This window comes from Aulonocara sp. 'chitande type north' Nkhata Bay, linkage group LG9 (assembly GCF_057382095.1).
Source record: "Aulonocara sp. 'chitande type north' Nkhata Bay isolate Kocher_YH1m ecotype deep benthic linkage group LG9, A_spYH_male_GT1.1, whole genome shotgun sequence".
In the NCBI taxonomy this organism is placed as follows: Eukaryota; Metazoa; Chordata; class Actinopteri; order Cichliformes; family Cichlidae; genus Aulonocara; species Aulonocara sp. 'chitande type north' Nkhata Bay.
The window spans coordinates 11297543-11315986 of record NC_141352.1 but is presented as its reverse complement, the minus strand read 5'-3'; the positions used below and the strand labels follow the sequence as shown (position 1 = coordinate 11315986).

The 18444-nt window shown below is 43.4% G+C and overlaps 3 protein-coding genes across 3 annotated transcripts in view; 1 reads left to right on the top strand and 2 right to left on the bottom strand.

Moving 5' to 3' along the window:
* LOC147321693 (uncharacterized) overlaps positions 1 to 1676 on the bottom strand; it is a 106491-nt gene extending 104815 nt beyond the window's left edge. Inside the window, exon 1 of the mRNA XM_086305832.1 lies at positions 1525 to 1676. The gene's annotated coding sequence lies outside the window, so the exon portion shown is untranslated. The remainder of the gene's footprint in view (positions 1 to 1524) is intronic.
* The window catches only part of LOC147321691 (uncharacterized), a 28177-nt gene that overhangs the window by 3044 nt on the left and 6689 nt on the right, over positions 1 to 18444 (bottom strand). The window contains exons 3-4 of the mRNA XM_086305765.1: positions 16050 to 17570; positions 12216 to 12535 (exon numbers count right to left, since the gene is read on the bottom strand). Coding sequence (XP_086161891.1) covers positions 12216 to 12535; positions 16050 to 17570 — 1841 coding nt within the window. The remainder of the gene's footprint in view (positions 1 to 12215; positions 12536 to 16049; positions 17571 to 18444) is intronic.
* On the top strand, positions 5639 to 6480 carry LOC147321692 (uncharacterized). Its single transcript, XM_086305887.1, has one exon. It carries the CDS (start codon positions 5777 to 5779, stop codon positions 6383 to 6385), a length of 609 nt encoding a protein of 202 aa, XP_086162013.1. The 5' UTR covers positions 5639 to 5776; the 3' UTR covers positions 6386 to 6480.

Here is an 18444-nt window from a genome sequence, read left to right as displayed (position 1 = left end):
CATTTCCGCAAAATGACGTCACTTCCGGTTTCGGGCAGGTCATGCGGTCATGTGATAGTTCGCGCTGATGGACGTAGGAAGTGTTACAAACAGCTGATGGATCGGCGAAGCGTGTTTCTGGAATATCATGTTTTTGTTGCTGCAAGTGATTTTTATGCAGTTTTTGCAAAGCTATATGTGGAAGGAAACTGTGACCTAGGACAAGCTGATGGCATAAGATGTAAGTACAACTCCTCCAGTTTCATATGCAAAAAAAATTATTGCGCTAGCTTACTTGGTTGCAGAGCTACCGGGATTTAAAAATAGTTACGCAAAACAGAGCGTGCCCGCTCCGATCGGCTGTAAAGGGTTAAAAAGGTGGTCTTGAGCCTGTTCTTAAAAACATGTACGTTCTCTGCGGCCCTGAGCTCCTCCGGCAGGCTGTTCCACAGACGAGGACCATACCACTGAAAAGCTGCCTCTCCGTGAGTATGTGTCCTGACTTTAGGAACGATCAAAAGGCCAGTACCAGAGGACCTCAGGGTCCGCGAGGGCTCATATGGTAAAAGCAGATCTGAGAGATAAGAAGGCCCAAGACCATTAAGACATTTAAAAACCAGTAAAAGAACTTTAAAATCGATCCTGAAACACACGGGGAGCCAGTGCAGCGATTCTAAAACCGGTGTAATGTGGGCCCGCCCTCTGGTCTTCGTCAGCACACGAGCTGCAGAGTTTTGCAAAAGTTGTAAAGTTGAAATATTCTTTTTGGGGAGACCAGAGAGCAGGGCATTACAGTAATCAATGCGACTGGTAATAAAAGCATGCGTCAGCATCTCCGTGTTGGCCCGAGAGAGAATAGGGCGGACTCTGGCTATATTTTTTAGATGATAAAATCCAATTTTGGTTACATGTTTAATATGTGGGATAAAACCAAGCTCAGAGTCAAAAATAACACCCAGGTTTTTCACTTGTAGTGAAGGACATAGTGAAAATGCCTCTAATTTAGACAAGAGTTTCTCTCTCTGAGCCTCGGGACCGACGATTAAAACTTCAGTTTTGTCCTGGTTAAGCTGTAAAAAGTTTTCTGCCATCCAAGATCTTATATCTAAAATACAGTTAAAAAGGGCATCCTTTGGTCTGGTGTCATCAGGAGACACGGAGATGTACAGCTTACAGTTTGCGTACTAGTGTGCTCTCGACTAATGTGTGGTAGAGGTAGCACTTTTATTTTTCATATTCTAAATAAATGAGTACTTTTGGAAAGTCAGAAACTGTTGCTCATTCGCTATCCACCCGCACACCTCCGCGGCTGGCTTCATCTCCACCGCACGTTGAAAGCAAATGTGCCAGGCCTCAAAGACAATGGGTGGTTTGCGCAACAAAAGCAGGAGAATCGAGCATATGACTTGTAAAAATCTCAGCAGGGGTGATTAACACCTCGGGACTTGCACCAGAAAATAAACGCAGTGATTTTAGTAGGTGTTGGGTTCAAGGGATTTTGAGAAGGGTTAGTAAATCTAGTGTTGAGGTTAGCTCGGTGCTTACCTTTAGATGAGCCCACAAACCGAGAGAAACTCCGCGATGAAGCTGGAACTCTTTCCAAACACAGGAAACAGATCAGGGAGCAGAGACCCACGTGGTTCATGCTGATCTCAGCTACGATCCAGGAGACAAGGGTGGGCAGATCGATGCAGATATCGATCCAAACGGTGGTAGTGGTTTACGATCGATGCTCCTCCGAGTTCACTATTTTACTCGCTGCGGATGAAGAAGCAGCTGTCTGTGCGAACACCTCTTCTTATGCGGGAGACTCACTTTGCTCCGCCCCCTTCTTCTGCCCTGCTGGGATTTGATACTGTGCCGTCACGTGACTCGGCTACACACAGAAAACCCATTTGGACTGCAAAGAGAGAGAAACAGGAGCAACATGTGGAGATATTTTACGGCTGTAAATGAAAATGCTGGAGAACAGCTGGAAGGCTTGTCAGCACCTAAAGCCACAGGAGACCACACAAGCTGTAGAGTTCAGCTTATTTTTTCACACTCCAGTTAAATACTTTGACTGAATTCTCACTGCACACACTCAAACTGGCCCAGCGTACATTCATATCAGGCCCGCGAGATCATTTCATATAGATTTTTTAAAATTACTGTTATGCATGGCCCGACGATATGAGGTGCTATTAACACACAAACAACAGATCCTGTAACGCAGCGCTGCAGCCTCTTTCCCAGACGTTAGGCTACCTGGCAACATTCCCGCGTCAATCAAGTCAAACTTCTGTTATTGCGAAGCTAGTCCCTCACAATGGCAAAGAAAAAAGTTATTTCTGAAAATGGAGCCTTTCAGCACCAGTGGGAGACTGAATGTATGTTTACAGACATTGCTGGTAAACCAGCAGTTTACATTGGTAGTAAACTGGTAAATCACATGGTGAAGCTGTTGTGAAAGCAAATTTTATTGTAGCAGAGGAGACAGTCAAATCAGCCCGGTACCACTCTGATGAAGCTGTGCGATGCTATCCAGACAAAACGCAGATTTTGGCAAATGTGAGCCTGAGGAGAAATATGATTGCCGATCGGGTTTGTGAGATGGCCACTGATTTAGGAACACAGCTTTGTGAAAGAAGCAAACACGTTATTGCATACTGTGTATGAAAGTATAGACATGATGGACATTGCACAGCTGGCCATCTTCATCAGTGGAGAGGAAATATTGAACATTAAATCGATGCAAGGGACAACGACAGGAAAAGACATTTTTAAAAACGTATGTCAAAGTGTAACCGACATGAAACTGCCCTGGGACAAACTTGTTGGACTTACAACAGATGGAGCGCCATGTCATGTAAATCGTATAGTATACATGTATAGTCATGTAAATGAGAATTACAAAGTTGGTGGCTGCAGTATAAACAAATTGGTGTATCTCAAAAATAAAACTATGAAGACACTCAAAATTAATTTCGTCTGGTTGGAAACTGTTTTATGCAACTTTTTTACATTTACAATTTTGAGGGATGAACCTCTGAAATTTCTTTAACTAGAAATGTGTGTAAAAATACCACTTTTGCAATTTATGTAGTTACTGTTGACTTAATGCATACATATGATTAAAATGTGGGATATAAGGGTTGTATTGATGTATAGCAACTTGAAATGCTCCCAGAAATGGAAGTACAACATGTAAAAATATAAAGATAAGCTCAGGCAGACTTGGTTCTGTGGTAGGTCTAACACTAGCATCCCCAGGCTTCTACCTTTCTACCTATAAAACCCGAGAGCAGTCAAATGGTGGAAGTGGAAGCTAAATTGGCTAGTCATTCATCTGTATATTAGGTCGTTACCTAGGAATTCTGGAGGGAGGGGAGTGGGGGTGAGTGATTGAGGGGGTGGGGGAGTGGAGTGTTTCAGTTTGCCATCTTAGGGAGAAATCAACACATGTCCTTTGTATGTCCTTTGTTGCTGACATTTATTGATGAAAACAGTACAAAAAACCAACCATTTGTACACATATTTACAAATAATGATAAAAAGTGAGTGAGTACATTTCAACATTTTCAGCAATCACTCACAATCCTGGCACTGCCACGGTATCTGTCGTCTGCATTTACCACATGTGTACCTGTAGCAGTGAACACATCGCACAGTGGCCTGATTTTTTTTGCATCTGTGTACTTGGATTTTAGGTCGCAAGCCACCCAAAACTTGCTCCATGCACCACTCAGCAGGCCATTTGTAAATATGTGTACAAATGGTTGGTTTTTTGTACTGTTTTTATCAAATGTCAGCAACAAAGGACATACAAAGGACATGTGTTGATTTCTCCCTAAGATGGCAAACTGAAACACTGAAACACTCCACTCCCCCACCCCCTCAATCACTCACTGAGTGATTGAGGGGGTGGGGGAGCTGCTAAAAGCGGTGAGCTTCCTTTTGTGTTTCATCTTGATGCATTCTCAATCATCCAGGGAAACAAATCTCCAAAAGTCACCAACTTGGAGTGTTTCAGTTTGCCATCTTAGGGAGAAATCAACACACATGGGTGTATGTCCTTTGTTGCTGACATTTATTGATAAAAACAGTACAAAAAACCAACCATTTGTACACATATTTACAAATGGCCTGCTGAGTGGTGCATGGAGCAAGTTTTGGGTGGCTTGCGACCTAAAATCCAAGTACACAGATGCAAAAAAAATCAGGCCACTGTGCGATGTGTTCACTGCTACAGGTACACATGTGGTAAATGCAGACGACAGATACCGTGGCAGTGCCAGGATTGTGAGTGATTGCTGAAAATGTTGAAATGTACTCACTCACTTTTTATCATTATTTGTAAATATGTGTACAAATGGTTGGTTTTTTGTACTGTTTTCATCAATAAATGTCAGCAACAAAGGACATACAAAGGACATGTGTTGATTTCTCCCTAAGATGGCAAACTGAAACACTCCACTCCCCCACCCCCTCAATCACTCACCCCCACTCCCCTCCCTCCAGAATTCCTAGGTAACGACCTAATATACATATGAATGACTCCAGCATTTGACTGACTGCTCTCCGGCTTTTAAAGGTAGAAACGCAAAATGATGACTCCGCAGGGGTCTAAGGTAGAAAACCAAAATGACTGCTCTCCGGGGGTCTAAGCTAAAGGGTTAAACTGCTTCCTCACATCTGCTTCATGAATATGAAGGGTTGTAGTGGGAGATGGTGGTGTGAAATCCTCATAGCTGTGGAGTGAGGAGGGGGCTCCTGTGGGTGAAGTCTTTGATGGTGGTGATGGCTCTGTGCTGGTGGGAGTGGGGAGGTGGGGGGATGATGTCTCTATTGTTGGGGAAGGTGGAGATGTCAAGGCTGCTTGATGTCTCATCAAACCGGCAGTAAAAGTCGTTGAGGGCTTTGGCCAACAGCAAGTCGTCAGTGGAGTGGGGCTGTGTGCTTATATCCTTACTCTCATTTCCCTTAGCATATCTGTAACATGCAACTTCTGTCGGTGCTGTGCTACTGGAAATTGAATTTCCCGGAGGAACCAAACCCGAGGGATTAATAAAGTTCCATCCATCCATCGGACATTTGCACATATGCTTAAGAATTGCATTGACCCCATTTCCTCCAAAGTAAAATTCTAGCTACACATGCCCATGAAAATTTCTCCCACTGAAATAAGAGCCAGCACTGTTTTGCAGTATGTTTTAGATTACAATGTTTTGAGTTTGTCATACATATTTACTGCCCAGTTTAAAGCATTTCTGAATATTGAGTCTTTTTTGTGGTGAATTGTTTGTACCAAAATAATTGATTCTGTTCATCTGGACATGGCGTTTTCAGTGTTGCAAGTGACTTCTTCAATCTCAGCTGACTGCAGGTTTCCCAAACCTAGTAAACAGTACATTTGCATAATGATGAAAACAGCCCACTGAATGAACAATGAGCTGTAAGATAAGTTTCTTCATCATTAATATGCAAATCATGACCATTGATCAACAGCCACAGATCAAATTCCATGAGTACCATTCACAGAGAGTTGGGGAATGGCTGCAACCCCAGCTTTGTAAGATGGTGAAAGATGTACCCTCAGGGTTAGTGGCTCCAGATTGGATCATGGAGGTAGTGGACCCCCTGCCCTGCAATAACACATACAAAACGCTTGAGCTCTCAGCGAAGGCGGTCGCACTTTCTCCTCTCCTCCTCACCCTTATCTTCCCTGCTTCGCCTCTATGTCCTTGTCTTGTCTTGTGTGAATTTACTTTCCCTGGAACAGTCTCTCACTGTCGTTCTCTAAACCTAAAAGAGAATTATGGATTTGATCAACTGGTCTCTGAGTGCTATTGACACCCTTTTCTCAACGAGAAGTCGGGGCTCGGGAGAGCCTGAGTGCCCTGGAGGGACTTTCCCTGCCGGTTACACGATGGACGGGTGGCAGAACTGGAGGACCGTGTGCCTGGCGGGACTGTCGATCAAGGACGCTGAAGATATCTACCTATTCGGAACCATGATAACAGGGTTCATGCTGATCGGCGTTGGCTTAGCCCTGGTTTATCAGAGAAATAAGAAAGCGGAACCGGCTGTTCAAACCCCCACAAGGCTGCCCGCTGGATTCGAAGCGACGGGACGAGGTGCGACCTCTCACAACGAACGTAATATGGTCAACACCTTGGAGACGCTTACAGCTGCTGTGAAGGCTCAAAACAACACCATTGAGCGTATGAGGGGAAACATCAGAGAGAGGCCTGCTCAAAATGAGACCCTTGAGCGACAGTTGGAAAACATCGCGGAACGGATCACTGCAGTTGTGAGGTCTCAGAATCAAAAGACTGACAACACCACGGAACAGAAGTTTGATACCATCATGGGGAGGCTCGCAGCTCTTCAACGGGAGATCGAGAGACCAGCCTCGGAGTGCTAGAATTCGAGCTGCTCACAAAGGAGAAATCAACAATATTCAACATTTGGACACCACGGCTCCAGCTGCAGGCCCAAGGCTGGAGCCCACCAAAACAACTCCCTGATAACAACTGTGTGATGACTATTCTTCCCGCCCCATGAAGGACACCTGGATTGGCTGGAGGACTGTTTACTTAGCCTGATAGGCCGAAGGACACTGTCTCAGCTAAACTATGGACACGCACACACACACACTTACACTGATAAGCACTCACTCATCCCCCTCCCTTTCCAACGCCTTCGATGCTTGTGCCCTACCGGGGATGATAGCAGTCAACTGGACCAGCACAGATGCTGCAGGACCGGATGCGCTGTCTACGCCGGCTCTCTCTTACCCTTTACCCGCCCTGTTGCTTGTCTCGTGTTTCTATGGTGTATTGATAGTCATGTGCTTTTGTGCTGAGGTGTTTTTTCTTTTATCAAACTGTTCTCCCACTAGGAGCTCAGTCTGAGTGGAGTTTTTTTTCTCCTCCTCTTACCTCATGTAGTGTATTTTCGTTGTTTTTTTCCTATCAGCCGACCTTCTGACATGTCTGCCCAATGTGATGTTTGTGTAAAGTTGGTCAGAAGGTTCCTTTGTGAGTGCGCATGCGCCATTAGCGTGCTGCCTGCTGTAACCCCTAATTTCCCTCGGGATGAATAAAGTATTCTGATTCTGATTCTGAAAACCCAACAATCCCTTTGGTGACAGTGGGAAGGAAAATCTCCCTTTTAATAGGAAGAAACCTCCGGCAGAACCAGGCTCAGGGAGGGGCGGCCATCTGCCACAGGCGGTTGGGGTGAGAGAAGGAAAACAGGAGAAAAGACATGCTGTGGAAGACAGAGATTAATAACCACTAGCATCCCCAGGCTTCTACCTTTCTACCTATAAAACCCGAGAGCAGTCAAATGGTGGAAGTGGAAGCTAAATTGGCTAGTCATCCATATGTATATTAGGTCGTTACCTAGGAATTCTGGAGGGAGGGGAGTGGGGGTGAGTGATTGAGGGGGTGGGGGAGTGGAGTGTTTCAGTTTGCCATCTTAGGGAGAAATCAACACATGTCCTTTGTATGTCCTTTGTTGCTGACATTTATTGATGAAAACAGTACAAAAAACCAACCATTTGTACACATATTTACAAATAATGATAAAAAGTGAGTGAGTACATTTCAACATTTTCAGCAATCACTCACAATCCTAGCACTGCCACGGTATCTGTCGTCTGCATTTACCACATGTGTACCTGTAGCAGTGAACACATCGCACAGTGGCCTGATTTTTTTTGCATCTGTGTACTTGGATTTTAGGTCGCAAGCCACCCAAAACTTGCTCCATGCACCACTCAGCAGGCCATTTGTAAATATGTGTACAAATGGTTGGTTTTTTGTACTGTTTTTATCAATAAATGTCAGCAACAAAGGACATACAAAGGACATGTGTTGATTTCCCCCTAAGATGGCAAACTGAAACACTGAAACACTCCACTCTGCTAAAAGCGGTGAGCTTCCTTTTGTGTTTCATCTTGATGCATTCTCAATCATCCAGGGAAACAAATCTCCAAAAGTCACCAACTTGGAGTGTTTCAGTTTGCCATCTTAGGGAGAAATCAACACACATGGGTGTATGTCCTTTGTTGCTATAACTATATATTTTAGTAAAAGGGAAAGTTTGAAGCCTAATCTTAAAAGTAGAGATCGTGTCTGCCTCACCAATCCCAACTGGAAGCTGGTTCCACAGAAGAGGGACCTGAAAACTCACAGCTCTGCCTCTCACTCTACTTTTAAATATTCTAGGAACAACAACTAATCCCTGTCAGTACTCTTGCTGCAGCATTTTGGATTACCTGCAGGCTTCTCTGGGAGTTTTTAGGACATCCCGATAATAGCAAATTACAGTAGTCCAGTCTAGAAATAATAAATGCATGGAGTAGTTTTTGAGTGTCACTCTGACAGGATATACTCTCCCCTCCTCCCAAACATCTCCCAGTGTCACAGTGGATCAGGTCAGGAGGCAACTGAGGAAGCTTTGCCCCAGAAAGGCAGCAGGCCCAGACAAGGTGTGTCCTAGGATGCTAAAGGCGTGTGCTGCTGAACTTGGGGAGCCGCTACAACGAGTCTTCAACCTCAGTCTGCGACTGGGGAGAGTGCCCGCCCTATGGAAGACATCCTGCATCGTCCCGGTCCCCAAAAAGAACCGGCCCAATGAGCTGAATGACTTCCGACCGGTGGCACTGACGTCACATCTTATGAAGACTCTAGAGCGGCTCTTCCTCAACCTCCTCCGACCACAGGTACAACATGCCCAGGACCCACTACAGTTTGCATACAAGGCGGGTGTCGGAGTGGAGGATGCCATCCTGTACCTCCTACACAGAGCCCACTCACACCTGGATGGGGGAAAAGGCACGGTCAGGATCCTGTTTCTTGACTTTTCCAGTGCCTTTAATACCATCCGGCCCTGTATGCTTCAGGAAAAACTGAACAGGATGGAGGTGGACCCCTGCCTGGTCGCTTGGATCTCCGACTACCTCACCGACAGACCACAGTACGTCAGGCTGAAGGACATCACGTCTGACACAGTGGTCAGCAGCACAGGAGCACCACAGGGAACTGTGCTGTCCCCTCTTCTCTTCACCCTGTACACCTCTGACTTCTGCTACAACTCTGAATTATGCCACATTCAGAAGTTTGCAGACGACACAGCCATCATGGGGTGTATCTTGGATGATCAGGAAGAGGAGTACAGAAGTCTGGTGAGGAACTTTGTCGCATGGAGTCACACAAACCACCTGCAACTCAACACCTCAAAGACTAAGGAACTGGTTGTGGACTTCGGGAGGTCCAGAGCAGGTCCACTGCCGGTTCAGATAGAGGGGGAGGAGGTGGAGGTGGTCAACAAGTACAAGTACCTCGGGCTGTGGGTGGACAATAAACTGGACTGGTCATGCAACACAGAGCACCTGTATAAAAAAGCACAAAGCCGACTGTACTTCCTCAGGAGGCTGAGGTCTTTTAACATTTGCAGGAAGCTCCTGAGGATGTTTTACCAGTCGGTGGTTGCTGGAGTACTTTTCTATGCTGTGGTGTGCTGGGGGAGCAGCACAGCAAAGAAGGACTCATCCAGGCTGGAGAAACTGATCAGGAGGGCTAGCTCTGTGGTCGGCATGAAGCTGGACACTCTGGTGACAGTGGCAGAGAAAAGGACATTAAAGAAACTGATGGACATTATGGACAATGCCAGGCATCCTCTGCACACGGCCATAAACAACCAGAAGAGTCTGTTCAGTGACAGGTTGCTTCTCCCCAAGACAAGAACTAACAGACTTAAAAACTCCTTTGTCCCACACGCCATCAGACTGTTTAACTCCTCTCTGGAGGGGAGAGGGAGGGGAAACAGGAGGACAAAGGAGGGGGGAACAACTAAGCTGTAGTGCCTCTTCACTTCACTGTACAATACTTTTGTAAATAGTCAACAGTGCAATAGACCTCAATACTTGAAATGTGCAATTCACTTGTATTTTTATTTTTTTATTCCCATTTATTCCCTTCGTATATTTTATTTATATTGTCTCTGTATTTATATATATATATATATATATATATATATATATATATATGTGTGTGTGTGTGTGTGTGTGTGTGTGTGTGTGTGTGTGTGTGTGTATATATAATATTCTGTAACTTCTGTCGGTGCTGTGCTTTTTTGGAAATCGAATTTCCCAGAGGAACCCACCCGAGGGATTAATAAAGTTCTATCTTATCTTATCTTATAGGACAGTATCTGGTTAGATACCATATTTCTAGGTATTGTAGGGCCAAGTATAATCAGCAGCAGAAAGATAGAGGTCACCCAGGTCTTTATATGCATGTTATCTGGCTTCATTCCATTATTGTAAATTTAAATGTTATTATCAAACGATCAGACAAGAGAGGGTTTACAGAACAACAACTCAAACCACAACTTTAATTTTGGAAAATGATCTTTTAATCTTTTTATATCTCAAACACAAATCAGATTTTTGATACCTACAGCAACTTTGTTAACCCTTTAAGACCTACCATAGAACCAAGTCCGCCAGAGCTTATATTATATTTTTACATGCTGTGGAGCCATTTTTGGGAGCATTTCAAGTTGCTATACATCAATACAACCATTATAGCCCAGATTTTAATAATATGTATTCATTAAGTGCATAGTAATTACATAAATTGCAAAAAAGTGCAATAAACTACAAAAAAAATTGAAAATCGTTTTTGATTTTTTAACATATATTTGTAGTTAGAGAAATTTAAGAGGCTTATCCCTCAAAACTGTAAATACAAAAAAGTTGCACAAAATAGTTTCCCACCACGGGAAATTTATTTTGAGTGTCTTCATAGTTTTATTTTTGAAATACACCAATTTTTATACACTGCAGGAAAAACGAAAATAAATATTATACTGCAAATTTGCAAAAAAGCAGCATATGCATCAAAATAAACTATTTCCAGCAGTGCAATATGAGTCCTAAGCATCCCAGAAACGACACAGAAAGTCATAAAGTCAAAGATAACTTTTAAAAAGAGCAGTATAGGCCCTGAGGCCCTGATCGCAAAAGACTACATTTCCGCGAAAATGACGTCACTTCCGGTTTCGGCCAGGTAATGGCGGAAATGCAAAAGTTCGCGCTGACGTCTATTCCAACGTAGGAAGTGTTTTGAACAGCTGATCGGACCAGCAAAGCGTGTTTCTGGAATATTATGTTTTTGTTCCTGCAAGCGCTTTTTATGCAGTTTTTGCAAAGCTTTATGTGGAAGGAAACCGTGACCGAGGACAAGCTGATGGCACAATATGTAAGTACAACTCCTCCGGTTTCATATGCAAAAAAAATTTTTGCGCTAGCTTACGTGGTTGCAGTGCTACCGGGATTTAAAAATAGTTACGCATAACAGAGCGTTCCCGCTCCGATCGGCTCTAAAGGGTTAAAATATAAAAGATTTTAAAGATCTTATTTTTTCATAAATTTCAGGTCAGAATTTTCAGTAAGCTGCAGGAACCCTGTTCAGTGTCAGAACAGCCAAGTCTCCTCTGATAAACCTCCATCTGTGTCACTGAGAACATATGTCATGTCAGTTTTTGGTTTGATATACAGGAAATGACATCATGGATCAAACTCTTTGTCATTAAACTATTTCTTTATTTAACATTTCAAATTTTGTATTAACTGTTGAAGGATTTCATAACACAAACAACCTGAACCAAAAAAAAAAAAAAAAAAACAAAAAAAAACAAACAAACACCCAACAAAAACACATGGATCAAAATACATTCAATAAAAACATAATAAGAGGAAACAGATTTTTTGATTCAACTGCTGGAACAAAGCTAACCACTCAACACCAACACTACAGTAGAACAGTTTAGAAAGCTTAAAATGTAACAAGAGGCACATTTTCATTCATAGCTGCCTCATCAGATCTTTACAGGAGATTCACTCTGAACTCTGTGGAGCCTGATCTCAAGGGTTTTAAGTCTGACCCTGAAACCAGACGAGGATCTTTCTGTCTCTGCAGCTTCACAGAGATGGGAGTGATTTCAGTCCTGCATGATCACGCTGATGTTTGCACAGAGCAGACAATGTGGTGAATATTTTGGCACATTGGTAACAGTGAAAGAGTTTATTAGTAACGTGGGATCGTTTGTGTTTGGAGTATGAACTGAAATTCTTGAAGCTCTTGTCACACTGGTCACAGCTGTAGTTTCCTTCCATGTGTGTCCGTTCATGACAGTTACGATTAGCTGATTGTGGAAAGCTTTTGTCACAGTGTCTGCACTTGTATGGTTTCTCTCCTGTGTGGACGCGTTTGTGTCTTTTAAGCTCACCTGCAGAGGTGTAGGATGACCCACACTGATCACAGAGATGCTTTTTGACCCCACTGTGAAAGAGTTCGTGTCGTTTTAAGTCACGTTTTGTGGGGAAGCCTTTCCCACATTCTTTGCAGTAGTTCATTTTGTCTCCAGTGTGTCTACGTTGATGTAGTTTTAGGGCATTTGAATGACTGAAAGTTTTTCCACAAAGGTCACAACGAAAGTCTTTCCCACCACCACAGCGACGACAGGGTTGAGAACTGGATCCATCTGTGTCGCTCTGCTTCTAAACAAAGACACAAAGACACAGTGTAAGTCAGTCCTTCAACATTTTCATCCTGAACGTCGCCTGAAATAAAGAGCATCTCTGCAGACGGCCAATTACATTTTACTCCTTCAGTTAACAGTTTACTGGGCTATACAAACACACACTGTGGTACCACACCCTTGTGAGCATCAGTTGAACAGTATTGTATCCAACCAGATTCTTACTCTCGGTGGCATTACCTTGGCCTCCAGTAACACTGTGGGGAACTTTGGACTCATTTTGGACCAGGACAAATTCTGTCGCCTCTTTGGTGACATCTGCTGTTCACAATATGTAGAGCAGCTTGAATCTACAAATTATGAAGTGCTTCCTTGTAATTACCCACGCTGCAGAGCTCAGTCCCGTCGACTGAGTTTTATAGAGTGGGCAATTATAAGGAAACACTTCAGTAACTTCCAGTAACGCTGTGAGGAACCTTGGAGTCATTTTGACCAGGACATGTCCTTCAATGCACATTAAACAATTCATTATTATCAGGAAGTCCTAAAAACTCACTGAAAAGCCTTCAGTTAATCCGAAATGCTGCAGCAAGAGTCCTGACAGGGACTAGAAAGAGAGAGCAGATTTCTCCTTCATTGGCTTCCCTTCATTGGCTTCCTGTTTAATCCAGAATTGAATTCAAAATCCGGTCTTGAATAATCAGGCCCAATCTTATTTTAATGACCTTGTAGTACCATATCACCCTGTTAGAGCACTTTGCTCTCGCACTGCAGCCTTACTTGTTGTTCCTACAGTATTTAAAAGTAGAATGGGAGGCAGATCGTTCGGCTTCAGGCCCCTCTTCTGTGTAACCAACTTCCAGTTTGGATTCAGGAGACAGACACTATCTCTACTTTTAAGATTAGGCTTAAAACTTTCCTTTTTGCTAAAGCATATAGTTAGGGCTGGACCAGGTGACCCTGAATCCTCCCTTAGTTATGCTGCAATAGACATAGGCTGCCGGGGGATTCCCATGATGCATTGAGTTTTTCCTTTCCAGTCACCTTTCTCACTCACTATGTATTAACAGACCTCTCTGCATCGAATCATATCTGTTATTAACCTCTGTCTCTCTTCCACAGCATGTCTTTTATCCTGTCTTCCTTCTCTCACCCCAACCGGTCGCAGCAGATGGCCGCCCCTCCCTGAGCCTGGTTCTGCCGGAGGTTTCTTCCTGTTAAAAGGGAGTTTTTCCTTCCCACAGTCGTCAAAGTGCTTGCACATAGAGGGTCATATGATTGTTGGGCTTTTCTCTGTATGTACTATTGTAGGGCAGGGGTCGGCAACCGTAGGCACGTGTGCCACAGTTGGCACACGAAGGGTTAACTGATGGCACGACCAATGCTGGACTGGCCATCGGGCATTTGCTCGGTGGCCCGGTGACTTTTTTTCCCCTTTGTAACGGTATAAACAATGAAAGGTGGTGGATTGGCCAGATGCTGTAAAAATAACTCAGTTGTTTGGTGGTGGCTGTGGCGGAGCTTCCTCAGATTCAGTAAAATTAGCAAGTGGTGGAGGCCAGCGGGTGGATGAGGGAAAGGGGAGGCAGGAGGAGGAGACACCCGAGGCGGCCGCCGGTCCGAGTGTCAGGTGACCTGAACTTCAGGTAAGAAGTTATGACCTGCAGTCTATCTGGGTCAGATATAAACCAAGTTTAGGTGGAGTTTATTTTCGTTGTGCTGACTTTTTACAGTCAGTTACAATAACTCGTACTGCGTGCTAGCTAGCATGACGGAGTTCCTATACAGCTGGGTGGGTGCTTTGATGTTAGTGATACCATAGTGAACTGTATTTTATTCATAAGGTTAGTTAGTAGAGTTGCCTGTAAAAAGACGAATCGTCCCTCATTCAGAGAAATTATTACGCGTTTCGTATTAAGGTGAAAAGGAACAGAGTTTGTCCCGAACTTCAGCTAGAAAGAAAAAAAGACACAAAGATTGATTTATTCTGTCTTTACGCTGCACAGCTGCCTCTTCTTCTCTCATTCTCTCCCTCCCTCTCCTGTTGCTACTGATCAATGATCAGCTGATCAGCTTTCCTCTCTTGTTTGTTTATCGCCCACTTTGCGCCAGAGAGGGGAAACCAGCGGATGTCGCGCTAAACAACAGCAGCACGTTTAAGCTCGATCAGCTGTTGTTAGAATTTATTTAATATTACTTTCTAGTATCAGCTAATGTTTGCAGGAGCCACAGCTGTAAAAGCTGCTGGTCATGATGTCGGTTTGGATATGTGGTGAGAGGGAAACATGCAGATGAAACCAGGAGATGTCCTTACTGAATCATCAGAGCTGAACAGGTGATGGAGAAACAGGTTTACCTTTTAGGTGACATGAATGAGTTGAAGTTATGAACTGTTTCTGAGAGACAAATAACACCAGGATCCTTTTCTAAGTAACTGACAGCTGGTAACTGTGCAGGGGCGGGTCTAGCAAAGTTTTGCCAGGGGGGCCAGGTGGGGCATTAACAGGGAAAGGGGGGCACAAAGAAATATTTTCTTATTCTCATTTAAAATGTCTGGCTGTTATTAAATAATTATCTGAAGCTTACAACCAAAGTTTTTATCTGACATGAAATGTATAGAAGCAGCTGGAATCCATAGATGTGCGTGTTCACGGAGCTTGCATTGTCACCTGCTGGACACTACCTGACAAGTTTAACTGTCTTCAGAACATTGCAGAGGCCTTGTTGACAGTATTTGGTTCTACATATCTGTGTGAGCAGATTTTCTCTCACATGAAGAGTGTCCTCACGTAGCCGTCTGAATGCTGGACACTGGGAGACCTGTGTCTCCGAGTGGGAGACCAGAGATCACATTAGCATGTGTATCTCTGTATTAACAAACATGCCATATTGGCCCAGTTTATTTTTCTTATCATTGTTGTGAGGAGACCATAAATAGCATTTGTATTTTCTGTATTTGCTGTTGTGGAGTTCTTGTTATGGATAAAAAGTGTCTTTTTTTTTTGTTTCAAAATAGCTGCTAACTATTCGCTGATAGCTGTCAACATCTGTGAACAAATATAATTCTATAAAGTTGTTCTATGTAGTGTGTAACTGTTAATATAGAGCGTTATTAAATTTATTGCTAATACAATCATATGGCACACTGACTTCTGAGGAAATTTTAAATGGCACTGGCCATCAGAAAGGTTGCCTAAATCTGTTGTAGGGTCTACCTTACAATATAAAGTACCTTGAGGCAACTACTGTTGTGATTTGGCGCTATATAAATAAAACTGAATTGAATACCATGAAACTACGTGAATTTTAAATAACACCATATCAGTTTTCAGCACTTTCAGTTTAGTTTTTTAGGATCATTTAAACAAAAATGATAACTAAAATGAAAATCTGAATAATCACACAACACCGTCTCTCCATTCTGTAGAACTCTGCTTATTAAATTGTGTTAGCAACATGCTAACACGGTTTAATGAGCAGAGTTGTTCCAAACAGTCAGGCTAAAATGACACGATAAAAATATAAAAACATACCTCACAGTAACTGCACTTGTAGAGTCTCTTTCTGGTGTGGATCTGTTGGTGTAGTCTCAGGTAATGTGGAGCTTTAAAAGTCTTCTCACACAGATCACACTTATAAGGTAGTTCCTCAGAGTGGGTAAACATGTGACGTTGTAACTTTGCGTCTGTTGTAAACTCTTTGCCACACTGTTGACAGCTGTACACATCATGTCCGGTGTGAATGCGTAGGTGTGTATTTCGGCTCTGTTTCAGGCTGAAAGATTTTCCACAAATGTCACAGCTGTATGCTTTAATTCCAGAGTGGGTAACTAGATGACTCTGTAAGTGGCCACTTTGAGTAAAAGCTCTGCCACACTGATCACAGCTGTACGCTTTAACTCCACTGTGGATGACTTGGTGTTTTTTTAGACCATTCTTCCGAGAAAAAGTGTGTCCACACTCGTCACAGCTGAACGGTCTCTCTCCAGTGTGGATGACCTGATGGTTTTCTAGTGAAGCCTTCCTAAGAAAATCCTTCCCACACTCGTCACAGCTGTACGCTTTAACTCCACTGTGGACGAGTTGGTGTTTTTTTAGACTACCCTTCCAGGAAAAACTCTTTCCACACTCGTCACAGCTGTATGGTTTAACTCCACTATGGAAGAGCTGGTGTGCTTTTAAGCTTCCAAACCGGGTAAAAGACTTTCCACAGTCATCACAGCTGAACGGTCTCTCTCCAGTGTGGATGAGTTGGTGGGTTTTTAGTGAATCCTTCCTAGTAAAATCTTTCCCACACTCATCACAGCTGTACGCTTTAACTCCACTGTGGATGAGTTGGTGTTTTTTTAGACTATCCTTCCAGGAAAAAGTCTGTCCACACTCGTCACAGCTGAACGGTCTCTCTCCAGTGTGGATGAGTTGGTGGGTTTTTAGACTATCCTTCCAGGAAAAAGTCTGTCCACACTCGTCACAGCTGAACGGTCTCTCTCCAGTGTGGATGACCTGATGGTTTTCTAGTGAAGCCTTCCTAAGAAAATCCTTCCCACACTCGTCACAGCTGTACGCTTTAACTCCACTGTGGACGAGTTGGTGTTTTTTTAGACTACCCTTCCAGGAAAAACTCTTTCCACACTCGTCACAGCTGTATGGTTTAACTCCACTATGGAAGAGCTGGTGTGCTTTTAAGCTTCCAAACCGGGTAAAAGACTTTCCACAGTCATCACAGCTGAACGGTCTCTCTCCAGTGTGGATGAGTTGGTGGGTTTTTAGTGAATCCTTCCTAGTAAAATCTTTCCCACACTCATCACAGCTGTACGCTTTAACTCCACTGTGGATGAGTTGGTGTTTTTTTAGACTATCCTTCCAGGAAAAAGTCTGTCCACACTCGTCACAGCTGAACGGTCTCTCTCCAGTGTGGATGAGTTGGTGGGTTTTTAGTGAATCCTTCTTAGTAAAATCTTTCCCACACTCATCACAGGTGTATTTCTTCTCCCCCTTTGTTCTGTGAGGTTTGTCGGCCTCCTGAGAGCGCTGACTTCTCGCTCCATGTTGGTCCTGCAGTGACAGAGATACAAACACAGGCAGTGAGTGAAATGTAGGGCTGGGCATCATCACTGATTTCGATTCAGGGAAATTTTGCCTCAGACAGTCAGAAATATTAGAATTCTGATCACTATGTACTTATCAGTACATATCTGTATTTTATATTTCTAAAATGAAAGCTGACATGTGTGAGACTTCATCAGAGGTGTAAGCAGCACAGCAGATGCCTTTGTGTCAAAGTAACTGAGGATAAAACAGAAAAACATGAAGGAGAATTTTCTGGCCTGGGTTTAAAAATATTCTGCAGTGGATCAAACACGAAAGAAAACCATTAATCAACATATGAACATTACCTGATGCTGCTGAAGTGAAGCAGAGCAAAGTTACAGAGGTTTTATTACAGACACGGCTAAACGTTTTGCATAATTTAAAAAAGTTTACATTTGTTCTGTATTGAACAGCAGAAATTAGGCTTTGTTGCTCGAAGTGAAAAAACAAAAAACAGCACCCGACAGAGCTGTAAACAATGGAGAGAGAGAATTCTGCTGGTTTAATAAATTTTATTTTGGAGAGAGACAAAACCGGCAGCTTCAGAATCTAGCGCCGAAAAAGACGTAAACACAAAGAGCGGACCGGCGAACGCATCAGAATCAGTGAGCTGCCGGCTTTCAGCCCCGATGGCACGGACGTCTTTGTTTACGTCTTTGTGCAGAATCCGTGCACCTGCTCTCATTTACTGTTTTAGCCGTTTGGTGGTTGTTGAAATTTTCTGAGGTTTAACCTGAGATTGTAGCGTTTTCAGGATTTTAATCAATTGATATCATGTTATCCAAGCTACAATCAATTTTAATTGATAAAACCCTCCCCGATTGAAATGCAGTCGTGA

Excerpts from the sequence above, each read along its gene's own strand:
- LOC147321692 (XM_086305887.1), top strand. The coding sequence starts at position 5,777 with ATGGATTTGATCAACTGGTCTCTGAGTGCTATTGACACCCTTTTCTCA.